We start from the raw sequence: 23609 nt of genomic DNA on the forward strand, positions 1-23609 counted from the left end.
AATGGCCAAGTCAAAGTCCTGACCTTAATCCAATCGAAATGTTGTAGAAGGACCTGAAGCGAGCAGTTCATGTGAGGAAGCCCACCAGTATCCCAGAGTTGAAGCTGTTCTGTACGGAGGAACGGGCTAAAATTCCTCCAAGCCGGTGTGCAGGACTGATCAACAGTTACCGCAAACGTTTAGTTGCAGTTATTGCTGCACAAGGGGGTCACACCAGATACTGAAAGCAAAGGTTCACATACTTTTGCCACTCACAGATATGTAATATTGGATCATTTTCCTCAATAAATAAATGACCAAGTATAATATTTTTGTCTCATTTGTTTAACTGGGTTCTTTTTATCTACTTTTAGGACTTGTGTGAAAATCTGATGATGTTTTAGGTCATATTTATGCAGAAATATAGAAAATTCTAAAGGGTTCACAAACTTTCAAGCACCCCTGTACATATATACATTTTTCTTATATTACATATACATATCTTACATTTAACAGTTATTCCACAAAACTGAGTCATACGTGCGTGGATAACGGCTATAAGCCATGTACGACGGGATTGAGTAGAATAACTGTTTTAATATATCCATTCACTGGATTTTGAGAAACAGAACATTTTTATTTTTTGCAAATTTAATAAATAAAAACTTTATACAAAACGTCCAATAAAATCATTTCCGCTTAGAATGTAAACAAACCGGCGAAATGACAGGAGCAATTTGTGTAAAATGCTATAATTGTAATAATTCTTGAAAAATAAAAATGATACATTCTTACCATCAAATCATTTTATTCCATATTTTCTTGCTTTTTTTTTGTATTTTTTGAAGGTTTGTTTCCGAGTAAAGTTTATATTTCCTCCTCGGTTGGTTCAGTAACACGCTCCGCCATTTTGTTTTTCTCTCCTCACGGTATATGAGCTGATATCCTCGTAGTAGAGCAGCCAATCAGAGTGCGCAATTGCTCAAATCCAGTGAATGTGGATAGAATAAATACATATATTCACACTTTTTTTTCCCTTCTCTGTACTGCTAGAGAGACACTAACTGCCAGAGCCAAATTCTCTGTGTGTGTGTCAACATATTTGGCCAAGAAACATGATTCTGATGTTCTCAGCTTTCGAAAGAGGTTCTACAGATGCGGGCTTGTACACAGAATCTCTAAAGGTTTCTAAATGTAGTAGCAACCACTTCTGAATGAGATCAAGGTTGTTAGATAAACGTCTAGCTCGTTTCTGTCTACTCTACAAGGTAGCGTTTTGTTTCACGCGAGTGATTATGGATGTGTTCTTGCTTTTGCTCTTTTTAATTGTAAAATATTCCTGATCTAGTTTACAGAGAGTGTTATCAAAAATGCGACACTTTTGACTGGTTTCTGCATCATTAAGTCACAGTAGGTTGCTGTGGATAAAAACGTCTACCAAATGAATAAATGTAAAGGTGAAAAAAAGTCCTCCTTATTATTAGGGATGTAAACATACGATATATGAATATGATATTCAGAAGGAACAGAATGTTCTAGACAGATACAAATAGGAGGTGTGCTGTTCTTTTGTTTGTTTGTTTGTTTGTTTGTTTGTTTGTTTGTTTGTTTGTTTGTTTGTTTGTTTGTTTGTTTGAGAAAGGTTCACAGATCATCTGGTTGAGACTAGAGGTATGCATCGGAACTGGGATCCCCAGAAAACAAAAGCAAATCCTATTAGATACGAAGCTCAAATAAAGATTACCATGAACATGTCGCGATCCTTAGTAACTGCCTGGTCAGGGTTTAAATGAGGCTATTACTTTGGTTATAGAAACAAAAAATAATAACTCTGCAAACAGAAATATAAAAACAGTCCCACACACACCTCTAGAGATGGAGATGATGTTGAGGAACATCATAAGAACACCACACTGACAGTGCCACGCCCACTTCAGGTTTAAACCCAAATACAGATAGAGATCTGAACATTTGGGGTACTAAACGGATACAGATAAGTATCTGGCATTGCTTTACACTCCTACTTATTACTAAACACAGATCAATATGGACTCAGAAAGGGTTTATTTAGGACATCCAGTGATAATAAGCTTTTAAACGATGCTTTAAACGTTTAAACTGTGCTTTAAAATATAATTATGCTTATAATCTGGTTTAATAAGCGATTATGCTTTAGCGTGTTTTTGTATCTCCTGTTCATTCTTATACTGTATATAACAGCAAGTTGATTCTTGCATGTCTGCGTAATTAAAGTTTGACTTTGGCCCAAAAAAAGATAACCATCTCGAAATGTGCTATTACTGAGCTGTGCATTTCAGATCCATGGAAAGAAAAAAAGAAAGTTCAAAAGGTGACGAAACCTGTTTTTTATTAATGAACAACACTTCTGCAATCAAAACTGGGAACAAAAACAGCGTATTATAAGCCGGTATCTTCTGATCAACTTCTCTTTTCTGCTGATCTCCTGATATGAACTGTTTTTCTAACACATGAAGTGACCTCCATACTATATATATATATATATATATATATATATATATATATATATATATATATATATATATATATGAGTGATTCCACGCTGGGGACATTAACTTATTTTTAAAAATTCACCTAAAACCATTTCTTTTTTTACCATCAGGTCACAAAACATGTAATCTTTAATGAATGATATGTTAAAAGATAACTTTAATTTTCTGAGATGTAATAAAAACATATTTATATGCCAAAGTCAAGCCTATGAGTTCCAAAATGATGTCTGTTACATTACTTCTGTTACGATTGTCCATCTCGCGTCTGTTACAAATTAATTACAGTCTAGCTCTATACCATGTTAATCTTATTGAAAGAATGTGTATGTTTATTCTACTACACATGTTTATTAATTATATTTGCTAAAACATCACCTTCCTATGTTTCAAAAAGTAATTCTACATTGTTAAAATTGAGAATATATATGTCCACAACACTTCTGTTACGTTCTGACTTTGGCATATAAATATGTTTTTATTACATCTCAGAAAATTAAAGTTATCTTTTAACATATCATTCATTAAAGATTACATGTTTTGTGACCTGATGGTAAAAAAAGAAATGGTTTTAGGTGAATTTTTAAAAATAAGTTCATGTCCCCATTTCAGTACCCATAAGCGTGGAATCACTCATATATATATAAAAATAACAGTTATGAGCTGATACACTGTAAACCCGAATAAGTTGAGTTTACTTAAAAAAATTGAGGAAAGTGGTTGCCTTAAAAAAAATAAGTAATTATTAATGATTGAATTGAGTACCTTAAACTTACCAGAAGATTGTAAGTTTAAGGTACTCAATTCAATCATTAATAATTACTTATTTTTTTTAAGGCAACCACTTTCCTCAATTTTTTTAAGTAAACTCAACTTATTCGGGTTTACAGTGTAGACGACAAGGCACGTAACACCGAGTTGGCTATAAGCCATGTATGACAAGATTGAGTGGAATAACTGTTTTATTCTATCCACATTCACTGGATTTTCAGAAACGGAGCATTTTTATTTTTTGCAAATTCAATAAATAAAAACTTTATACAATACAAAACAACCCGACAAAATAATTTCCGCTTAGAATGTAAACAAACCAGCAAAATGACAGGAGCAATTTGTGAAAAATGCAATAATAATAATAATAATTCTTGAAAAATAAAAAAGATACGTTCTTACCATCAAATACTTTCATTCCATATTTTGTTGTTGGGTTTTTTTTAAAATATTTTTGTATTTTTTGGGGTTTTGTTTTCGAGTAGAGTTTTTATTTTGTCCTCAGCTGGTTCAGCAACACACTCCGCCATTTTGTTTTTCTCAACTCACGGTATATGAGCTGATATCCTAGTAGTAGAGTAGCCAATCAGAGCGCACGATTGCTCATATCCAGTGAATGTGGATCGAATAAAAACATTTAGTTTAGTTTAGTTTAATAGCTTTATCACAAATTTACAATAAGAGACTGAGAAACCAAGTTTCCCAAAAGCATCGTAGCACAAAAATCATCCTTAAATGGTAGAGCAAGCAGCACAATGAGCACTCTCTTTCTCTTAGTTAAGATGCTCTTAGTGTTAAGAGGCTTTTGGGAAACCTACCGCAGAACTTTCATCCCAATTGCGACCTTGGGATAAAACAGTTATAGTTTTGATATGCATCTTATTTTACAGTGTCGGTGAAACACATCGCATTAAAACAAATCAGAAGCAACATGTTATTATGTATAACGAGAAGGATTGTGCATGTATGGATATGTATAAAGATTACATTTACATTTCATTTCACTAAAAATAATTAATCAGTTGTATCCCACACTGAATATATTGTCTCCTGAGAAATATATATCTGTAAACGTTACCAAAAATACACTCCTGAGAGACGCAGGTGGTGGAACGTGGCCAAAATTCTGGCGGCTACCAAAACAATACCTCGCTGTGGTCTAATTTAATTTAATTGAGTGGTGAGATATGGACAGCGAGTGGGAAGAACATAAGCAGTAATATAGCGGTACGAGTAATACAGTGGCGGCTGGTAGTCTTTCAAACAGGGGAGGCTGGTCGGTTACGATATTTCCAGATTTTAAAAGAAAAAACACATCAATTTTGCCCATACTCTTGCCTCTGATCTGGCTGATTGTTGGCAGGGTCACAAACTGTGAAATAACAGGTTCTTTTGGCCCATTAGCCTACTGTCCAATATACATGATGGTGGTGTTGGGGGGGTATATTTTAACATTTTATATTTTAAAATTGTGGCATGTTGTTTAAAAATTGATCATGATTGAAAGCAGCTCTTTGTCAGGAACCTCAGCAGTAACAGCAGAGTGTTCTGGAATAGGCACAAGCACTGACCTTGGGGAGCCAAACATAGAGCTGGGTGCCACACATTTCATTCAATGACACTTTCCCTATATTTTACTTATTTTGACTGAGAAATGTTTTATTGACAAGTTTGATAACCCTTCACTTTTAATCCAGGTCTGTAGTGTGAAATGTTCTCGGCTGTGTTTTTGTTTAAAAATGTTTTCCAAATTGTAGCTGTGTTTAATTCATATCCAGAAAAATATATATTCCAATATAATATACTCAGCATAAACATTTTAAATAGATTCTATATTTTTGGTCCATCCATGACATATTACTAAAGTAGCCTATTTACTGTTGTTGATGTGGGTCACTTGCTGTTAGCCAATTCACTTTCTCGTACCAGGAGAGCTGAAAGGAACGAGTATTATTCCCTACCTTTTTCACCAAGTCAATCTGAGGCGTTGGTCTACCCTGCTCTTTAATTTTAATTTTTTCCTTGAAAGGAAGACTGGCAAATGGCTTCGCCAAAATTAAATCAGCAATGCTTGGCATCCGTGCGCAGCTTTCTTGCTAGCTGACTAGCCCCCTCAAGTTCAAGTTCAGTCACTCAAATAAACGAAATTTCTGGAACTAAGATAGCAAACTTGACAACACTATATTTACACTTTATTTATAATGAAAATATATACAAACTAAAAAAGCTGGTAGAAACCGTATGTAATGAATGAAATCGAAATGTAAGCTGATCTCTTACAATTAGTGCTGTCAAGCGATTAAAATATTTAATCGCGATTAATGTTGCGACTGTCATAGTTAACTCGCGATTAATCACAATTTAATCGCACATTTTTGTCACATAAAAAACCATTGTAATTCTCTTATCAGCATAAAAAAGTGAATGGGCTTGCTTTGCACCAATGTTTTTTTTTTTTTATTGCAAAGCATAACACGTCTTGACACAGCCACTGCAAAGTGAAACCTAAACAGAGCACCGGCGCGGGGCTAGCAAGAGAACCATGAGTGAAATGATCTACTGTTTGAGTTAGTCTACAACTAAAGAGAGATAGGTTACACAGTGACGGTAGGCTTGACATGCTTGATTATAATATAAAGTACACTATTATATTAAGTTTAAGTTGTTCGTTGATAAATATTGCATTGAATCTGATCTTTACTGTTTCAGCTCACTTAACACATTTTGTACTTTTACACTTTCTGCCTGTTGATGCGTCGCGCTGTCCAGTCAGAGGCGGCCAAATTTGCATATTACAGGAAGGATTTCTGGGATAGCATTGAGTTTACAGTTCAGAGGGATCTGGCTTCTTTAGACGCTGTCTTCTTAAAACTGAATAAATATTTAAAAAGAGCCAAATTAGCCAGTCTTTTGAACGGCTCTTTTCAAAGAACGGATCACAAAGATGCGGATCCCATCAAAGAGCCATAAATCCCATCTCTACTAGCGCGCCCTGCCCGTGCTGGTTCTTTGGGGGAGGAGGGCAGAGGACTCTGGCTGTGCGGGGTGTGGCATTACAGTCGAGCTGCTATCGGTTTTCTAACCAAAGTCTCTGTTCCAAGTTCCTGGCAGTTTCAAAAGCTTATGAAAAACCTACATCATGCCACAGAGCGTTAATCTCGCGATAAAAAAATTATCGCCGTTAAAATTGAGTCAAGTTAACGCGTTAATAACGCGACATTTTTGACCGCACTACTTACAATACACCACAGCACTTGCGAATCCGCATGGGACTGAACTGAAATTCACCGCTGCCTGTCTATAGTTGAAACGAGCTGTCAATCAAAGAAAATATCTGTCCGCTTTCACCAATCACCAGTCTCCTCGCGGAAAGCTTTGCCATGTCCCTCCCACTGTGAGGCTCGGAGTCCGTGGGCGGGCGTTTTCGCAGTATTTGTCCAATAACCGTCTTGCATTTTGATATTGAAAAGTGCATAGCTCCCAAATGCCATTGAAGTCCACTGAGGCTGGGCTGCATCGCGTTGTCACGAGGGGGAAAAACTCACGCACACATTAGGCGAACTGGAGAAAGTTATAACGGAATGATTTCGCACTGTAGTTGGGTTGAGCACATATATTTCTATGATTCTGGATCTGAAATAGCAATGTTATAACTTATAACATTGCTATTTCAGATCCAGAATTTTTAGAGGAGGCTGAGCCTCCCTCGTTGTCTTAGAGCAATCGCCCGTGGAGTAATATATTTAAAAACTGTATATTTCACCGGAAATCGAACACAGCATCTCTGAAGTTTATTTAAGGTACTAATTCAATGTCAAGGACCACTGTTGAACTTTAAATGAGTTTTAATAGTACTTTACATTCACTTTGCCAGGAAATAAAGGTATAAAAAAATACTTACTTGATCAGAGGTTAAGCACAGGAGGATACGTTCGAGTATTAAAATTTGATGGAAGCGTAAATCTTCAAATGGCATAATGATGATTGTATTTACGATGATGTAATGCACTTACTGCTTTATAGAAATTATTGTAAAATACATTCCTTCACTAGTGACCTTTTTAACTACAATCGAGCTACATTTGATCATTAAAGCAAAATACGTTTGCGTGTCTTTGCCAGAAGAAAATACGACATGGCAGAAGATTTTTAATGCCAAAACTGAAAAAGAAGAAATACTGAAAACATAAGCTCTTCGGGTGCACTCTTAGAAAAAAAAAAAGGCTACTGTAAAAGGAAAAACAACAACAACAACAACAACAACAACAACAACAAAACTGTAGCATTCCTTGGGACTGGGGTGATACTGTTCAAGCATACCTTCAAGCAAGGTGGTACCTTTAGTACCTTTAGGAAAGTGCATGTTTTGTACCTTTAAAGCTTTATTCTCCTTTAAATCTGTTTCTGTTTCCTAAAGCTACATTATATGCAAATTTCCAGACATTAAAGATAAGAATACTACCCTGAGAACAAGGCAAGGTGGAGTTTAGGACCTTTTTTCCCCTCAGAGTCTCTACAAAAACGTGATTAAAGACGTTATTAAAGGGGAACTGAAGTCATTTTTAAACTTGCTTTATTTCTTAATTAACATGTTATTCGATTACGTTTTCGGTTTTATTAACCTTATATCGTGACCCGTATTGGCATATTATATTACACTTATCGGCCTTTTCGGTTTTTATCCATGTTGAACGTAGTTCGTTTGGTCCACGGCAGGCGCCGCTTATCCGTGCGATCTTCACGAGACTTGTGCGAGACTTCAAACATGACGTGTCAGCGCCGCCATTTTGAAAACTGTTTACACAGCGGCCAGATCGCCACCATATCATTCCAATTTAGATTCATTTCGAGATTTGCCAGCTTCATCAGTGATGGAGATTATTCCATACGACTTCGAACCAACGTGGAGTAGAGAAGAGTTGGAAAGACGACAGGATAAGGACTCGTCCGTCGCACTGGTATTTACGTCATTACTGTCTCACAATTAAAATGTGCCAGATTAGGCAGCTGGTAGGTTTTGAAAATAATAAATACATGCATGTATTTTTGTGATAAATACATATTATACTGAGCGCATTTCCTTCGTAATCCTCACTAAGGTTTCGGACAGCACTACAAAATGGCGTCCACACTATATAGTCAGTACGGAGCGATTTCGGACACGGAAAACTTCCGGCTTGATTACGTCAGCATTCAAAGGAGGGCGCGCGCGTCTTTTGACAACGTTGGCAGATGTCGGTCACTTTGATTTCCGCTGTACGTTTTACTTCCGTCCTACGATGTCTCGCACAGGTCTCAGCGAATCTTGTTTACGGCCATTGCTTTGACATATGGACTGATATATTACAGAGCATATTTCAAACACTCATAAATTGCTATAGCAGCGACAAAATAGCGATCAAAAATGCATTCCTATATTTTATAAAATGAGATAAATAGAATTTTGATAATAAAAAAAATTTGCCTTCATTTCCCCTTTAAATGACTTCCATGTTGCCATCGATCACAATTTTTTATTAATAAAAAAATAATTAAATAGCATCGTTCCTAAATGAAGCCCTGCGATAGACTGGCGAGCTGTCCAGGATAAACCCCGCCTCTCACCTGAAGTCAGCTGGGATTGGCTCCAGCTTCCTACTGGACCCTGACGGAGAAGCGGTCCAGATAATGGATGGGATGAATGTTCCCACCTGTTAAACTGTAAGCTCCAGTGCTCTCAGACAAGGGAGACTAAACAGTACCTTTCCTTGGCAATGAAGTGGTACAATCAAGGGGACAAGTTCTGTACCTTCAGTGTGTATCTGTTACCTGGAAAGGTCAACGGTGTAGCTTTAAAGTAGCACTCTGAAAGCTAAAGGTACAAGAGGAGTCCTTAAGCTGTAATTACGCAGCTTCGACCGTTTTAAAAGATTCATTTTATCAGGTAAAAATTACAAAAGGTGTACGCTTTAATGGTACCAGCTCAGTGACAAGGAAAGGTGTAGTTTAGTCCCTTTTTTCCGAGTGTGTGAGATCTTCAAGGTCAGGGGTCAGTTTTGGATTTAGCACTGCATATGTTAGTTATTATAAAATGAGATCTGATCATTAACATGGAGATATATACAGACACTGGGGTAGGACCCACAAGTGGACATATTTTATACCTTTAAGGTTTATCGTCAACCTGGAAATGTGGAACTAGTGTACCTTTAACAATATAAAACTATAAATATTAAAGACACACTGCACAAATCTTTCCTGCTTAAAGACAAACTGCCTACGAAAGGTATAACAGATATAACCTTGATGTTTCCACACCAGTGGCAAACATTAGCATAGGTTAGTACTCGTTATTCTGAGAGAGCACCTCGTGATAGTACTCTTTCTTCTGAGGGTGGACCTCAGGTTAGTACCCTTTTTTTCTGAGAGTGCACCTCAGTTCAGTACCCTTTATTCTGAGAGTGCAAACCAGTGACAAGCTTAGTACAATTTAGTACACTTTTCCTGGGAAAGCACTTCAGTTCAGTACCCTGTCTTCTGAGAGTGCACCTTAGTTTAGTCACCTTTCTTCTGAGAGTGCACATCAGTTCAGTACCCTTTCTTCTGAGAGTGCACCTCAGTTTAGTACCCTGTCTTCTGAGAGTGCACCTTAGTTTAGTCACCTTTCTTCTGAGAGTGCACATCAGTTCAGTACCCTTTCTTCTGAGAGTGCACATCAGTTCAGTACCCTTTCTTCTGAGAGTGCACCTCAGTTTAGTACCTTTTCTTCTGAGAGTGGACCTCAGTTCAGTACCCTTTCTTCTGAAGGTGGACCTAAGTTTAGTACCCTTTCTCCTGAAAGTGGACCTCAGTTCAGTATCCTTTATTCAGGGCCTCTGCATGCTCTTGCGACAAGGCTTTCGCAGATAGCTTTTCGCAGACAGTTGTAATTTATCGTTGAGCGGGGAGTAATAGGCGTGCGCGATGTTATTCACCGCCACAACGCAAGGGGGTGCGAAGTCGCGAAATCGCTAGGAGTAGTTGGTGGGTGTGGTTAGTGGAGTGTTTATCCTCCGGTTACTTATAATGACTAGAACTGGAGTCGTATAGATGTACGTACTTCCTCACTTCCTCGATCAACCGCTCTTCGTGCTGCTCCATCTTCGCTTGTGTTTTTAAAAATGCCGGTCGTGAAAACAAAACAAACCGGGAAAGTAGGGAAGCGGAAGTGCGTGTACAGCGGATGTAGAGTGGACCAATCAGAGCCCTCTTGTCTGCGACGCTGTCTGCGAGGCTTCTGCGGTGGTCACAATTTTTTGGAGGTGCGCGCAGAGCGTCTGTGAAGGTGGGGGGGCTACGCAGACGCTATCTGCGACACTATCTGCGAGGACTGCGTTGTCAGCATAAATTGGCCTTAAGAGTGCACCTCAGTTCATCTTATCTCATCTCATTATCTCTAGCCGCTTTATCCTTCTACAGGATCGCAGGCAAGCTGGAGCCTATCTCAGCTGACTACAGGCGAAAGGCGGGGTACACCCTGGACAAGTCGCCAGGTCATCACAGGGCTGACACATAGACACAGACAACCATTCACACTCACATTCACACCTACGGTCAATTTAGAGTCACCAGTTAACCTAACCTGCATGTCTTTGGACTGTGGGGGAAACCGGAGCACCCGGAGGAAACCCACGCGGACACGGGGAGAACATGCAAACTCCACACAGAAAGGCCCTCGCCGGCCCCGGGGCTCGAACCCAGGACCTTCTTGCTGTGAGGCGACAGCGCTAACCACTACACCACCGTGCCGCCCCACCTCAGTTCAGTACCCTTTATTCTAAGGGTGGACCTAAGTTTAGTACCCTTTCTTCTGAAGGTGGACCTAAGTTTAGTACCCTTTCTCCTGAGAGTGGACCTAAGTTTAGTACCTTTTCTTCTGAGAATGCACTTCAGTTCAGTACACTTTCTTCTGAAGGTGGACCTAAGTTTAGTACCCTTTCTCCTAAGAGTGGACCTCAGTTCAGTATCCTTTATTCTAAGAGTAAACCTCAGTTCAGTACACTTTATTCTAAGGGTGGACCTAAGTTTAGTACCTTTTTTCTGAAGGTGGACCTAAGTTTAGTACCCCTTCTCCTGAGAGTGGACCTCAGTTTAGTACCTTTTCTTCTGAGAATGCACTTCAGTTCAGTACCCTTTCTTCTGAAGGTGGACCTAAGTTTAGTACCCTTTCTCCTGAGAGCGGACCTCAGTTCAGTACCCTTTCTTCTGAGAATGCACTTCAGTCCGGTACCCTTTATTCTGAAGGTGGACCTAAGTTTAGTACCCTTTCTTCTGAGAGTGGACCTAAGTTTAGTACCCTTTCTTCTGAAGGTGGACCTCAGTTCAGTACCCTTTCTTCTGAGAATGCACTTCAGCTCAGTACCCTTTCTTCTGAAGGTGGACCTAAGTTTAGCACCCTTTCTTCTGAGAATGCACCTCAGTGACAAGCATTAGTACAGTTTAGTACCTTTTCTTCTGAGAATACACTTCAGTTCAGTACCCTTTTTCCTGAGAGTAGACCTCAGTTTAGTACCCTTTCTCGTGAGAGTGGACCTCAGTTCAGCACCCTTTCTTCTGAAGGTGGACCTAAATTTAGTACCCTTTCTCATGAGAGTGGACCTCAGTTCAGCACCCTTTCTCCTGAGAGTGGACCTCAGTTTAGTACCCTTTCTTGTGAGAGTGGACCTCAGTTCAGCACCCTTTCTTCTGAAGGTGAACCGACGTTCAGTACCCTTTCTCCTGAGAGCGGACCTCAGTTCAGTACCCTTTATTCTGAAGGTGGACCTCAGTTCAGTACCCTTTCTTCTGAGAATGCACTTCAGTTCGGTACCCTTTATTCTGAAGGTGGACCTAAGTTTAGTACCCTTTCTTCTGAGAGCGGACCTCAGTTTAGTACCCTTTCTCGTGAGAGTGAACCTCAGTTCAGCACCCTTTCTCCTGAGAGTGGACCTAAGTTCAGTACCCTTTCTCCTGAGAGCGGACCTCAGTTCAGTACCCTTTCTTCTGAAGGTGGACCTCAGTTCAGTACCCTTTCTTCTGAGAATGCACTTCAGCTCAGTACCCTTTCTTCTGAGGGTGGACCTAAGTTTAGTACCCTTTCTTCTGAGAATGCACCTCAGTGACAAGCATTAGTACAGTTTAGTACCTTTCCTTTTGAGAATGCACTTCAGTTTAGTACCCTTTCTTCTGAAGGTGGACCTCAGTTCAGTACCCTTTCTTCTGAGAATGCACTTCAGTTCAGCACCCTTTCTCCTGAGAGTGGACCTCAGTTTAGCACCCTTTCTTGTGAGAGTGGACCTCAGTTCAGGACCCTTTCTTCTGAAGGTGGACCTAAGTTCAGTACCCTTTCTCCTGAGAGTGCACCTCAGTTTAGTACCCTTTCTTCTGAGAATGTGCTTCAGTTCAGTACCCTTTATTCTGAAGGTGGACCTCAGTTTAGTACCCTTTCTTCTGAGAATGCACTTCAGCTCAGTACCCTTTCTTCTGAAGGTGGACCTAAGTTTAGTATCCTTTCTTCTGAGAATGCACCTCAGTGACAAGCATTAGTACAGTTTAGTACCTTTCCTTCTGAGAATGCACTTCAGTTTAGTTCCCTTTCTTCTGAAGGTGGACCTAAGTTCAGTACCATTTCTCCTGAGAGTGGACCTCAGTTTAGTACCCTTTCTCCTGAGAGTGGACCTCAGTTCAGTACCCTTTCTCCTGAGAGTGCACCTCAGTTTAGTACCCTTTCTTCTGAGAATGCGCTTCAGTTCAGTACCCTTTCTTCTGAAGGTGGACTCAGTTTAGTACCCTTTCTTCTGAGAATGCACTTCAGCTCAGTACCCTTTCTTCTGAAGGTGGACCTAATTTAGTACCCTTTCTTCTGAGAATGCACCTCAGTGACAAGCATTAGTACAGTTTAGTACCTTTCCTTCTGAGAATGCACTTCAGTTTAGTACCCTTTCTTCTGAAGGTGGACCTAAGTTCAGTACCCTTTCCCCTGAGAGTGGACCTCAGTTTAGTACCCTTTCTCCTGAGAGTGGACCTCAGTTCAGTACCCTTTCTCCTGAGAGTGGACCTCAGTTCAGTACCCTTTCTCCTGAGAGTGGACCTCAGTTTAGTACCCTTTCTCCTGAGAGTGGACTTCAGTTTAGTACCCTTTCTCCTGAGAGTGGACCTCAGTTTAGTACCCTTTCTTCTGAGAATGCGCTTCAGTTCAGTACCCTTTATTCTGAAGGTGGACTCAGTTTAGTACCCTTTCTTCTGAGAATACACTTCAGCTCAGTACCCTTTCTTCTGAAGGTGGACCTAAGTTCAGTACCCTTTCCCCTGAGAGTGGACTTCAGTTTAGTACCCTTTCTCCTGAGAGTGGACCTAAGTTCAGTACCCTTTCTCCTGAGAGTGGACCTCAGTTTAGTACCCTTTCTTCTGAGAATGCGCTTCAGTTCAGTACCCTTTATTCTGAAGGTGGACTCAGTTTAGTACCCTTTCTTCTGAGAATGCACTTCAGCTCAGTACCCTTTCTTCTGAAGGTGGACCTAAGTTTAGTACCCTTTCTTCTGAGAATGCACCTCAGTGACAAGCATTAGTACAGTTTAGTACCTTTCCTTCTGAGAATGCACTTCAGTTTAGTACCCTTTCTTCTGAAGGTGGACCTAAGTTCAGTACCCTTTCCCCTGAGAGTGGACTTCAGTTTAGTACCCTTTCTCCTGAGAGTGGACCTCAGTTTAGTACCCTTTCTCCTGAGAGTGGACCTCAGTTTAGTACCCTTTCTCCTGAGAGTGGACTTCAGTTTAGTACCCTTTCTCCTGAGAGTGGACCTCAGTTTAGTACCCTTTCTTCTGAGAATGCGCTTCAGTTCAGTACCCTTTCTTCTGAAGGTGGACTCAGTTTAGTACCCTTTCTTCTGAGAATGCACTTCAGCTCAGTACCCTTTCTTTTGAAGGTGGACCTAAGTTTAGTACCCTTTCTTCTGAGAATGCACCTCAGTGACAAGCATTAGTACAGTTTAGTACCTTTCCTTCTGAGAATGCACTTCAGTTTAGTACCCTTTCTTCTGAAGGTGGACCTAAGTTCAGTACCCTTTCCCCTGAGAGTGGACTTCAGTTTAGTACCCTTTCTCCTGAGAGTGGACCTAAGTTCAGTACCCTTTCTCCTGAGAGTGGACCTCAGTTTAGTACCCTTTCTCCTGAGAGTGGACTTCAGTTTAGTACCCTTTCTCCTGAGAGTGGACCTCAGTTTAGTACCCTTTCTTCTGAGAATGCGCTTCAGTTCAGTACCCTTTATTCTGAAGGTGGACTCAGTTTAGTACCCTTTCTTCTGAGAATGCACCTCAGTGACAAGCATTAGTACAGTTTAGTACCTTTCCTTCTGAGAATGCACTTCAGTTTAGTATCTTTTCTTCTGAAGGTGGACCTAAGTTCAGTACCCTTTCCCCTGAGAGTGGACCTCAGTTTAGTACCCTTTCTCCTGAGAGTGGACCTCAGTTCAGTACCCTTTCTCCTGAGAGTGGACCTCAGTTCAGTACCCTTTCTCCTGAGAGTGGACCTCAGTTTAGTACCCTTTCTTCTGAGAATGCGCTTCAGTTCAGTACCCTTTCTTCTGAAGGTGGACCTAAGTTTAGTACCCTTTCTTCTGAGAATGCGCTTCAGTTCAGTACCCTTTATTCTGAAGGTGGACTCAGTTTAGTACCCTTTCTTCTGAGAATGCACTTCAGCTCAGTACCCTTTCTTCTGAAGGTGGACCTAAGTTTAGTACCCTTTCTTCTGAGAATGCACCTCAGTGACAAGCATTAGTACAGTTTAGTACCTTTCCTTCTGAGAATGCACTTCAGTTTAGTACCCTTTCTTCTGAAGGTGGACCTAAGTTCAGTACCCTTTCCCCTGAGAGTGGACTTCAGTTTAGTACCCTTTCTCCTGAGAGTGGACCTAAGTTCAGTACCCTTTCTCCTGAGAGTGGACCTCAGTTTAGTACCCTTTCTTCTGAGAATGCACCTCAGTGACAAGAATTAGTACAGTTTAGTACCTTTCCTTCTGAGAATGCACTTCAGTTTAGTACCCTTTCTTCTGAAGGTGGACCTAAGTTCAGTACCCTTTCTCCTGAGAGTGGACCTCAGTTCAGTACCCTTTCTCCTGACAGTGGACCTCAGTTTAGTACCCTTTCTCGTGAGAGTGGACCTCAGTTCAGGTTAGTACCTTTTTGATGAGAGGGATAGAGGTGTGTTAGATCGACCAGGGCTGAAACTTACTTCTCCCGTTCTCCTTGACCGAAGTGACGATGTCTCTGTAGTTGGAGTGTTCCTCCTCGTAGGGAAACGCTTCCACGGTGATGTTCTCCGCGCGCAGGTTCAGGAAGATGCCCTCGGAGAGGAAGAAGTGCGGCCGGTCGTCCTGCTTTAAGTCGTGGAAGATCATCACCGCGCGCCGCGTCCAGTTAAACTGCGCGTGCAGCGCGTTCACGAAGTCGCCGAGCTTGGTGGTGGTGGGTCCGGTGCGGAAGATCGTCCTGAACTCGTCGGTGTTGTCGAATCCGTAGGCGAGACCCCCGGCGGTGATGAGCGGCAGCTTCCAGTGGGACGCGAACCTCCCCACCGAGGCCACGGAGTAAACGCAGCCCGGTCCGATGAACGCGTCCGGTTTGTGGTAGAGCTTCGTGTCCACGGCGATGATCTGCGCTTTGTTTTCGGAGCACGAGCCCGTGGAGTCCTCCACGCTGAAGTTCAGCAGGTTGATCCCGCGCGCGCCGAGGAGTCCGCTGCTCAGGATGCGCTCCCGTGCCATGCGTATGGCTGGCAGCACGCGCGCAGATGCCCACGGGTATTTAACGTTGTCCGGGAGCAGCACGGCCACCGTGATGTTCTTCCCCGCATCCGTTCCGCACCCACTCAGGACGCAGCAAACACATATGACAAGCAAACAATGCACGAGATGCGTTTTATGTCCCATTCGGGCTCTGGAACCACACACACACACACACACACACACACACGCACACAAATCCAACCAGAAGTTTAAAGGGAAAAGAATCCAAAGTGAAAGATTTCTTTACAAAACCGCATGCAATCAAAATGTGCACAGAGGAGATGCTGATGGTCCTTCAGAAAGTTGCTTTGTGAAGTTGCTCGTGCGTTTCACGCTTGCTGCTTCCTCTGACTGTCCTCAAGTTGAAATGAGTGCAGTTCTCCTTTCACTCAGCACAGCCCCTACACGTCATGTTAATAACCTGTTTTAGCCACTACAACAGCGCCCCCAGGCGGCAGGTCAACTTTAAGGCCTTAACTAATCCTACGATCAGGCTGCACAATATTTTTGCCCTTCATGATGGACACGATAGGGTGGCACGGTGGTGTAGTGGTTAGCGCTGTCACCTCACAGCAAGAAGGTCCTGGTTCGAGCCCCGTAGCCGGCGAGGGCCTTTCTGTGCGGAGTTTGCATGTTCTCCCCGTGTCCGCGTGGGTTTCCTCCGGGTGCTCCGGTTTCCCCCACAGTCCAAAGACATGCAGGTTAGGTTAACTGGTGACTCTAAATTGACCGTAGGTGTGAATGTGAGTGTGAGTGGTTGTTTGTCTCTGTGTCAGCCCTGTGATGACCTGGCGACTTGTCCAGGGTGTACCCCGCCCTTCACCCGTAGTCAGCTGGGATAGGCTCCAGCTTGCCTGCGACCCTGTAGAACAGGATAAAGCGGCTAGAGAGAATGAGATGAAATGAGATGATGGACACGATAGGGTGGCACGGTGGTGTAGCTAGTTAGCACTGTCGCCTCACAGCAAGAAGGTCCGGGTTCGAGCCCCGTGGCTGGCGAGGGCCTTTCTGTGCGGAGTTTGCATGTTCTCCCCGTGTCCGCGTGGGTTTCCTCCGGGTGCTTTGGTTTCCCCTACAGTCCAAAGACATGCAGGTTAGGTTAACTGGTAATTGACCGTGAATGTGAGTGTAAATGGTTGTTTGTCTCTGTGTCAGCCCTGTGATGACCTGGCGACTTGTCCAGGGTGTACCCCGCCCTTCACCCGTAGTCAGCTGGGATAGGCTCCAGCTTGCCTGCAACCCTGTAGAACAGGATAAAGCGGCTAGAGATGATGAGATGAGATGAGATGATGGACACGATAGGGTGGCACAGTGGTGTAGTGGTTAGCACTGTCGCCTCACAGCAAGAAGGTCCGGGTTCGAGCCACGTGGCCAGTGAGGGCCTTTCTGTGTGGAGTTTGCATGTTCTCCCCGTGTCTGCGTGGGTTTCCTTTGGGTGCTCCAGAGACATGCAGGTTAGGCTAATTGGTGGCTCTAAATTGACTGTAGGTGTGAATGTGAGTGTGAATGGTTGTTTGTCTCTATGTGTCAGCCTTGCGATGATCTGGCGACTTGTCCAGAGTGTACCCCGCCTCTCACTCATAGTCAGCTGGGATAGGCTCCAGCTTGCCTGTGACCCTGAACAGGATAAAGCGGCTACAGATAATGGATGGATGATGGACACGATAGGGCGGCACGATGGTGTAGCAGTTAGCACTGTCACCTCACAGCAAGAAGGTTCTGGGTTCGAGCCTAGTGGCCAACGAGGGCCTTTCTGTGTGGAGTTTGCATGTTCTCCCTGTGTCTGCGTGGGTTTCCTTTGGGTGCTCCAGAGACATGCAGGTTAGGCTAATTGGTGGCTCTAAATTGACCGTAGGTGTGAATGGTTGTTTGTCTCTATGTGTCAGCCCTGCGATGATCTGGAGACTTGTCCAGGGTGTACCCCACCTCTCACTCATAGTCAGCTGGGATAGGCTCCAGCTTGCCTGCAACCCAGCACAGAATAAGCGGCTACAGATAATGGATGGATGATGGACACGATAAGGTGGCACAGTGGTGTAGTGGTTAGCACTGTCGCCTCACAGCAAGAAGGTCCTGGGTTCAAGCCCAGTGGCTGACGGGGGGCCTTTCTGTGTGGAGTTTGCATGTTCTCCCAGTGTCTGTCTGGGTTTCCTCCAGTTTCCCCCACAGTCCAAAGACATGCAGGTTAGGTTAATTGGTGGCTCTAAATTGACCGTAGGTGTGAATGGTTGTTTGTCTCTATGTGTCAGCCCTGCGATGATCTGGAGCCTTGTCCAGGGTGCACCCCGCCTCTCACCCATAGTCAGCTGCAACCCTGTAGGACAGGATAAGCGCCTACAGATAATGGATGGATGGACACGATGGACACCATGTCATGCCAATCATAGTGCAATTACAGTGCCATAAATTCTTACTGTGTCTTGGTGAGGAGACTGACAACACTACAAGTTTGACCCTGAACAATCATCGTTTACATTCTTGCATGTCATCGTTGAAGACAGTCAAGAAATTGCCAATCACAGCTTATCAAGGAAGATGTCGTAGGAGTCATCAAATTAGAAAAAAATTCTGATATGTGAGACTTTTCGTTGGGGTGTCATGGGACATCCATCCATTATCTGTAGCCGCTTATCCTGTTCTACAGGGTGGCAGGCAAGCTGGAGCCTATCCCAGCTGACTATGGGTGAGAGGCGGGGTACACCCTGGACAAGTCGCCAGGTTATTGCAGGGCGTCATGGGACATCCCAGATGCCAATTAGGGCGGAACAGTGGTGTAGTGATTAGAACTGTTGCATCAAGCCAAGAAAGTTCTGGGTTTGAGCCCAGTGGCTGACAGGAGCCTTTCTGTGTGGAGTTTGCACGTTCTCCCTGTGTCTGTGAGGGTTTCCAAAGACACGTGGTTAGGTTAACATGGGGCAGAAGGTTGGGCTGAAGTGCCCTTGAGCAAGGCACCTAACCCCCAGCTGCTCCCTGGGTGCTGTAGCATAGCTGCCCACTGCTCTGGGTATGTGTGTGCGCGCTCATTGCTCACTTGTGTGTGCATGTGCGTGTTCACTGCTTCAGATGGGTTAAATGCAGAGGAGGAATTTCACTGTACTTAAGTCTGTGCTTGAGGGTATGTGTGATAAATAAAGGCTTCTTCTTCTTCTTCTTCTTCCAATTCGCTGTTCTTTGATTACATCACATTACAAGGCTCGTTTGTTGTTCCTGACGTTCATATACAGGCCTGATGTTGGAAATTTATCAGCCACAACAAAATTATTTGCTGATTTCATGTAGTCTTATCCCAGCACAAATAAATCAAAAATTGCCATAAACAGAGGTTTAGAATAGCAAACAAAATGCACTACAGGTTCACCGTAATTAATTGATTGATTGATTACCTGAAAATTTGATTTAAAAACAGGGTTGTGGGGGGAAAAAATCTCATCTCATTATCTCTAGCCGCTTTATCCTGTTCTACAGGGTCGCAGGCAAGCTGGAGCCTATCCCAGCTGACTACGGGCGAAAGGCGGGGTACACCCTGGACAAGTTGCCAGGTCATCACAGGGCTGACACATAGACACAGACAACCATTCACACTCTCATTCACACCTACGGTCAATTTAGAGTCACCAGTTAACCTAACCTGCATGTCTTTGGACTGTGGGGGAAACCGGAGCACCCGGAGGAAACCCACGCGGACACGGGGAGAACATGCAAACTCCGCACAGAAAGGCCCTCGCCGGCCATGGAGCTCGAACCCGGACCCTCTTGCTGTGAGGCGACAGCGCTAACCACTACACCACCGTGCCGCCGGGGGAAAAAATGATTGACTAAAACAAAGAGCTCCATAACAGACCCTGAGGCGTCATGTCGTCATTTTAACCTGGAAATAGAGCTCCAAAGTTGGCTAAACTGCCCGTCTTCTGCAGTTTTTTTACAGGCTCTGTAGATCACAACGACACTGAGCTGGTGCCATTTGAAAGCTACTGGCTAGACCATTTTAAGGTTTATAACATGGTTATGTAACATTATAACCTATAATGCATGTCAGTCACTTCACAAGCGCAGATGATTCTTGGGAACAGCGCAGAGGAAAGAATGGGATCATGTGACCAGTGTGCTTTCTGTGCATATATTTTAACTGTCTCACGTGTAACAGTTTATACTTTGAGGGAAACACATGGCAGCATCACACACACATTTTAATGTTAAACTGATATTACACTGTCATTTCGAAGCTCATAGAACAGGAACAGAAGAAAAACAAAAGGAGAACTCATCAGTAAAAAAGCGGCATCAGTCAGAACACTGCCAAAACGACAGCAAGTAAAAATATCTGTAATATAAAACATCTTTTTCCTCTATTTTTAAACAAAAATAAGATTACTTAACTTTTTTTTTTTTTAACTCATTTCAATCTAGAAATTTTAATTGGCAGGTTTTACTTACTCTGAGTATTTGAATTAGTAAATATGTCTACAATTAGGCTTAATTTTTGTCTTATGTTTGTGATATAATAATCTTATGATGAGAATTACTTATTAGATCATTTTTCCCCTTCTTTAAGACACCGTCACTTGCTATGATGTAATTTCTTTCAGTGAAATGTTTGCACAATTTTTGTGTCAAAACATCTTGAATACAACCCCAATTCCAAAAAAGTTGGGACAAAGTACAAATTGTAAATAAAAACGGAATGCAATAATTTACAAATCTCAAAAACTGATATTGTATTCACAATAGAACATAGACAACATATCAAATGTCGAAAGTGAGACATTTTGAAATTTCATGCCAAATATTGACTCATTTGAAATTTCATGACAGCAACACATCTCAAAAAAGTTGGGACAGGGGCAATAAGAGGCTGGAAAAGTTAAAGGTACAAAAAAGGAACAGCTGGAGGACCAAATTGCAACTCATTAGGTCAATTGGCAATAGGTCATTAACATGACTGGGTATAAAAAGAGCATCTTGGAGTGGCAGCGGCTCTCAGAAGTAAAGATGGGAAGAGGATCACCAATCCCCCTAATTCTGCACCAACAAATAGTGGAGCAATATCAGAAAGGAGTTCGACAGTGTAAAATTGCAGAGTTTAAACATATCATCATCTACAGTGCATAATATCATCAAAAGATTCAGAGAATCTGGAATCTGTGCGTAAGGGTCAAGGCCGGAAAACCATACTGGGTGCCCGTGATCTTTGGGCCCTTAGACGGCACTGCATCATATACAGGCATGCTTCTGTATTGGAAATCACAAAATGGGCTCAGGAATATTTCCAGAGAACATTATCTGTGAACACAATTCACCGTGCCATCCGCCGTTGCCAGCTAAAACTCTATAGTTCAAAGAAGAAGCCGTATCTAAACATGATCCAGAAGCGCAGACGTCTTCTCTGAGCCAAGGCTCATTTAAAATGGACTATGGCAAAGTGGAAAACTGTTCTGTGGTCAGACGAATCAAAATGTGAAGTTCTTTATGGAAATCAGGGACGCCGTGTCATTCGGACTAAAGAGGAGAAGGACGACCCAAGTTGTTATCAGCGCTCAGTTCAGAAGCCTGCATCTCTGATGGTTTGGGGTTGCATTAGTGCGTGTGGCATGGGCAGCTTACACATCTGGAAAGACACCATCAATGCTGAAAGGTATATCCAGGTTCTAGAGCAACATATGCTCCCATCCAGACGACGTCTCTTTCAGGGAAGACCTTGCGTTTTCCAACATGACAATGCCAAACCACATACTGCATCAATTACAGCATCATGGCTGCGTAGAAGAAGGGTCCGGGTACTGAACTGGCCAGTCTGCAGTCCAGATCTTTCACCCATAGAAAACATTTGGCACATCATAAAACGGAAGATACGACAAAAAAGAGCTAAGACAGTTGAGCAACTAGAATCCTACATTAGACAAGAATGGGTTAACATTCCTATCCCTAAACTTGAGCAACTTGTCTCCTCAGTCCCCAGACGTTTACAGACTGCTGTAAAGAGAAAAGGGGATGTCTCACAGTGGGAAACATGGCCTTGTCCCAACTTTTTTGAGATGTGTTATGAAATTTAAAATCACCTAATTTTTCTCTTTAAATGATACATTTTCTCAGTTTAAACATTTGATATGTCATTTATGTTCTATTCTGAATAAAATATGGAATTTTGAAACTTCCACATCATTGCATTCCGTTTTTATTTACAATTTGTACTTTGTCCCAACTTTTTTGGAATCGGGGTTGTATATATCGTCAGAATAATTCTGACTACACAAACTGTATTACTAGAAACCAGCAGCTTCCTGTATATGAACTGACGTGTACGTTCAGAAATTACTGGATGAATTGTTTTCAGTTCAGCTCTTTACCTGCTGGAGTTTAAAATGACAGATAACTGACATTATTATATCCACATTCACTGGATATGAGCAATCGCACACTCTGATTGGCTACTCTACTACTAGGCTATCAGCTCATATACCATGAGGAGAGAAAAACAAAATGGCGGAGCGTGTTGCTGAACCAACCTAAAATAAAATAAAAACTACTCGAAAATAAAAACCAAAAAAGTACAAAAAAAAATGGAATAAAATAATTTCATGGTAAGAATGTATCTTTTTAAACTTATTTTTCAAGAATTATTAGTGTTATAGCATTTTCACAAATTGCTCCTGTCATTTCGCCGGTTTGTTTACATTCTTCATCTTTAAGCATTAAAATTTGTTGAATTTTTTTAGACTGGTTCAAAAGTTCAAAGTTGTTTGAAAATTACAGAACTGAAATGTCCAAGGAAGAATTAAATAAATGTCTAAAGCTATTCTATACCTCAGCACGACAGCAAAGCGGCACTTTCTACAAAAAAAACAAAACAAAAAACCACTAATGCAGCCAATAGGTTTTTTTAATAAGAAATCCACCTAAGCGGAAACTGTGTCGGACGTTTTGGATAAAGTTTTTATTTATCAAATTTGCAAAAAATAAAAATGCTCCGTTTCTCAAAATCCAGTGAATGCGGATAGAATAAAAATTATTCCACTCAATTTCATCATACATGGCTTAGAGCTGACTCGGTGCTACATGCCTCATCAGCTATCAGCTCATGTACAACTCAATTTTGTGGAATTATTTATTTATTTATTTCTAGTGGGTGGCACGATGGTGTAGCAAGAAGGCTCCGGGTTCGAGCCCAGCGGCCGTTCTGTGTAGAATTTGCATGTTCTCCCTGTATCTGTCTGCACGGGTTTCCTCCGGGTGCTCCGGTTTTCTCCACAGTCCAAAGACATGCAGGTTAGGCTAATTGGTGGCTCTAAATTGACCGTCGGTGTGAATGGTTGTTTGTCTCCATGTGTCGCCTTGCGATAATCTGGCGACTTGTCCAGGGTGTACCCCACCTCTCGCCCATAGTCAGCTGGGATAGGCTCCGGCTTGCCTGCGGCCCTGTAGAACAGGATAAGCGGCTACAGATAATGGATGAATTGATGTTTCTAGTGTGATTATATATACACATTCTGCTTAGTTTACGCATAAAAATGAGATTTTCCAGTTTAACTATGAATATATTTTATGCTAGAAGTAATCA

The 23609-nt window shown here is 42.1% G+C and overlaps 2 protein-coding genes across 2 annotated transcripts in view; one reads left to right on the forward strand and one right to left on the reverse strand.

The window, feature by feature from the left end:
* npr2 (natriuretic peptide receptor 2) overlaps positions 1–16426 on the reverse strand; it is a 105763-nt gene extending 89337 nt beyond the window's left edge. Inside the window, exon 1 of the mRNA XM_060912789.1 lies at positions 15502–16426. Within this exon, the coding sequence (XP_060768772.1) occupies positions 15502–16198 (697 nt within the window). The 5' untranslated portion in view covers positions 16199–16426. The remainder of the gene's footprint in view (positions 1–15501) is intronic.
* ssna1 (Sjogren syndrome nuclear autoantigen 1) overlaps positions 1–23609 on the forward strand; it is an 84346-nt gene that overhangs the window by 23907 nt on the left and 36830 nt on the right. The gene's annotated exons all lie outside the window — the stretch shown is intronic.

This window comes from Neoarius graeffei, chromosome 28 (genome assembly GCF_027579695.1).
Source record: "Neoarius graeffei isolate fNeoGra1 chromosome 28, fNeoGra1.pri, whole genome shotgun sequence".
Lineage (NCBI taxonomy): Eukaryota > Metazoa > Chordata > Actinopteri > Siluriformes > Ariidae > Neoarius > Neoarius graeffei.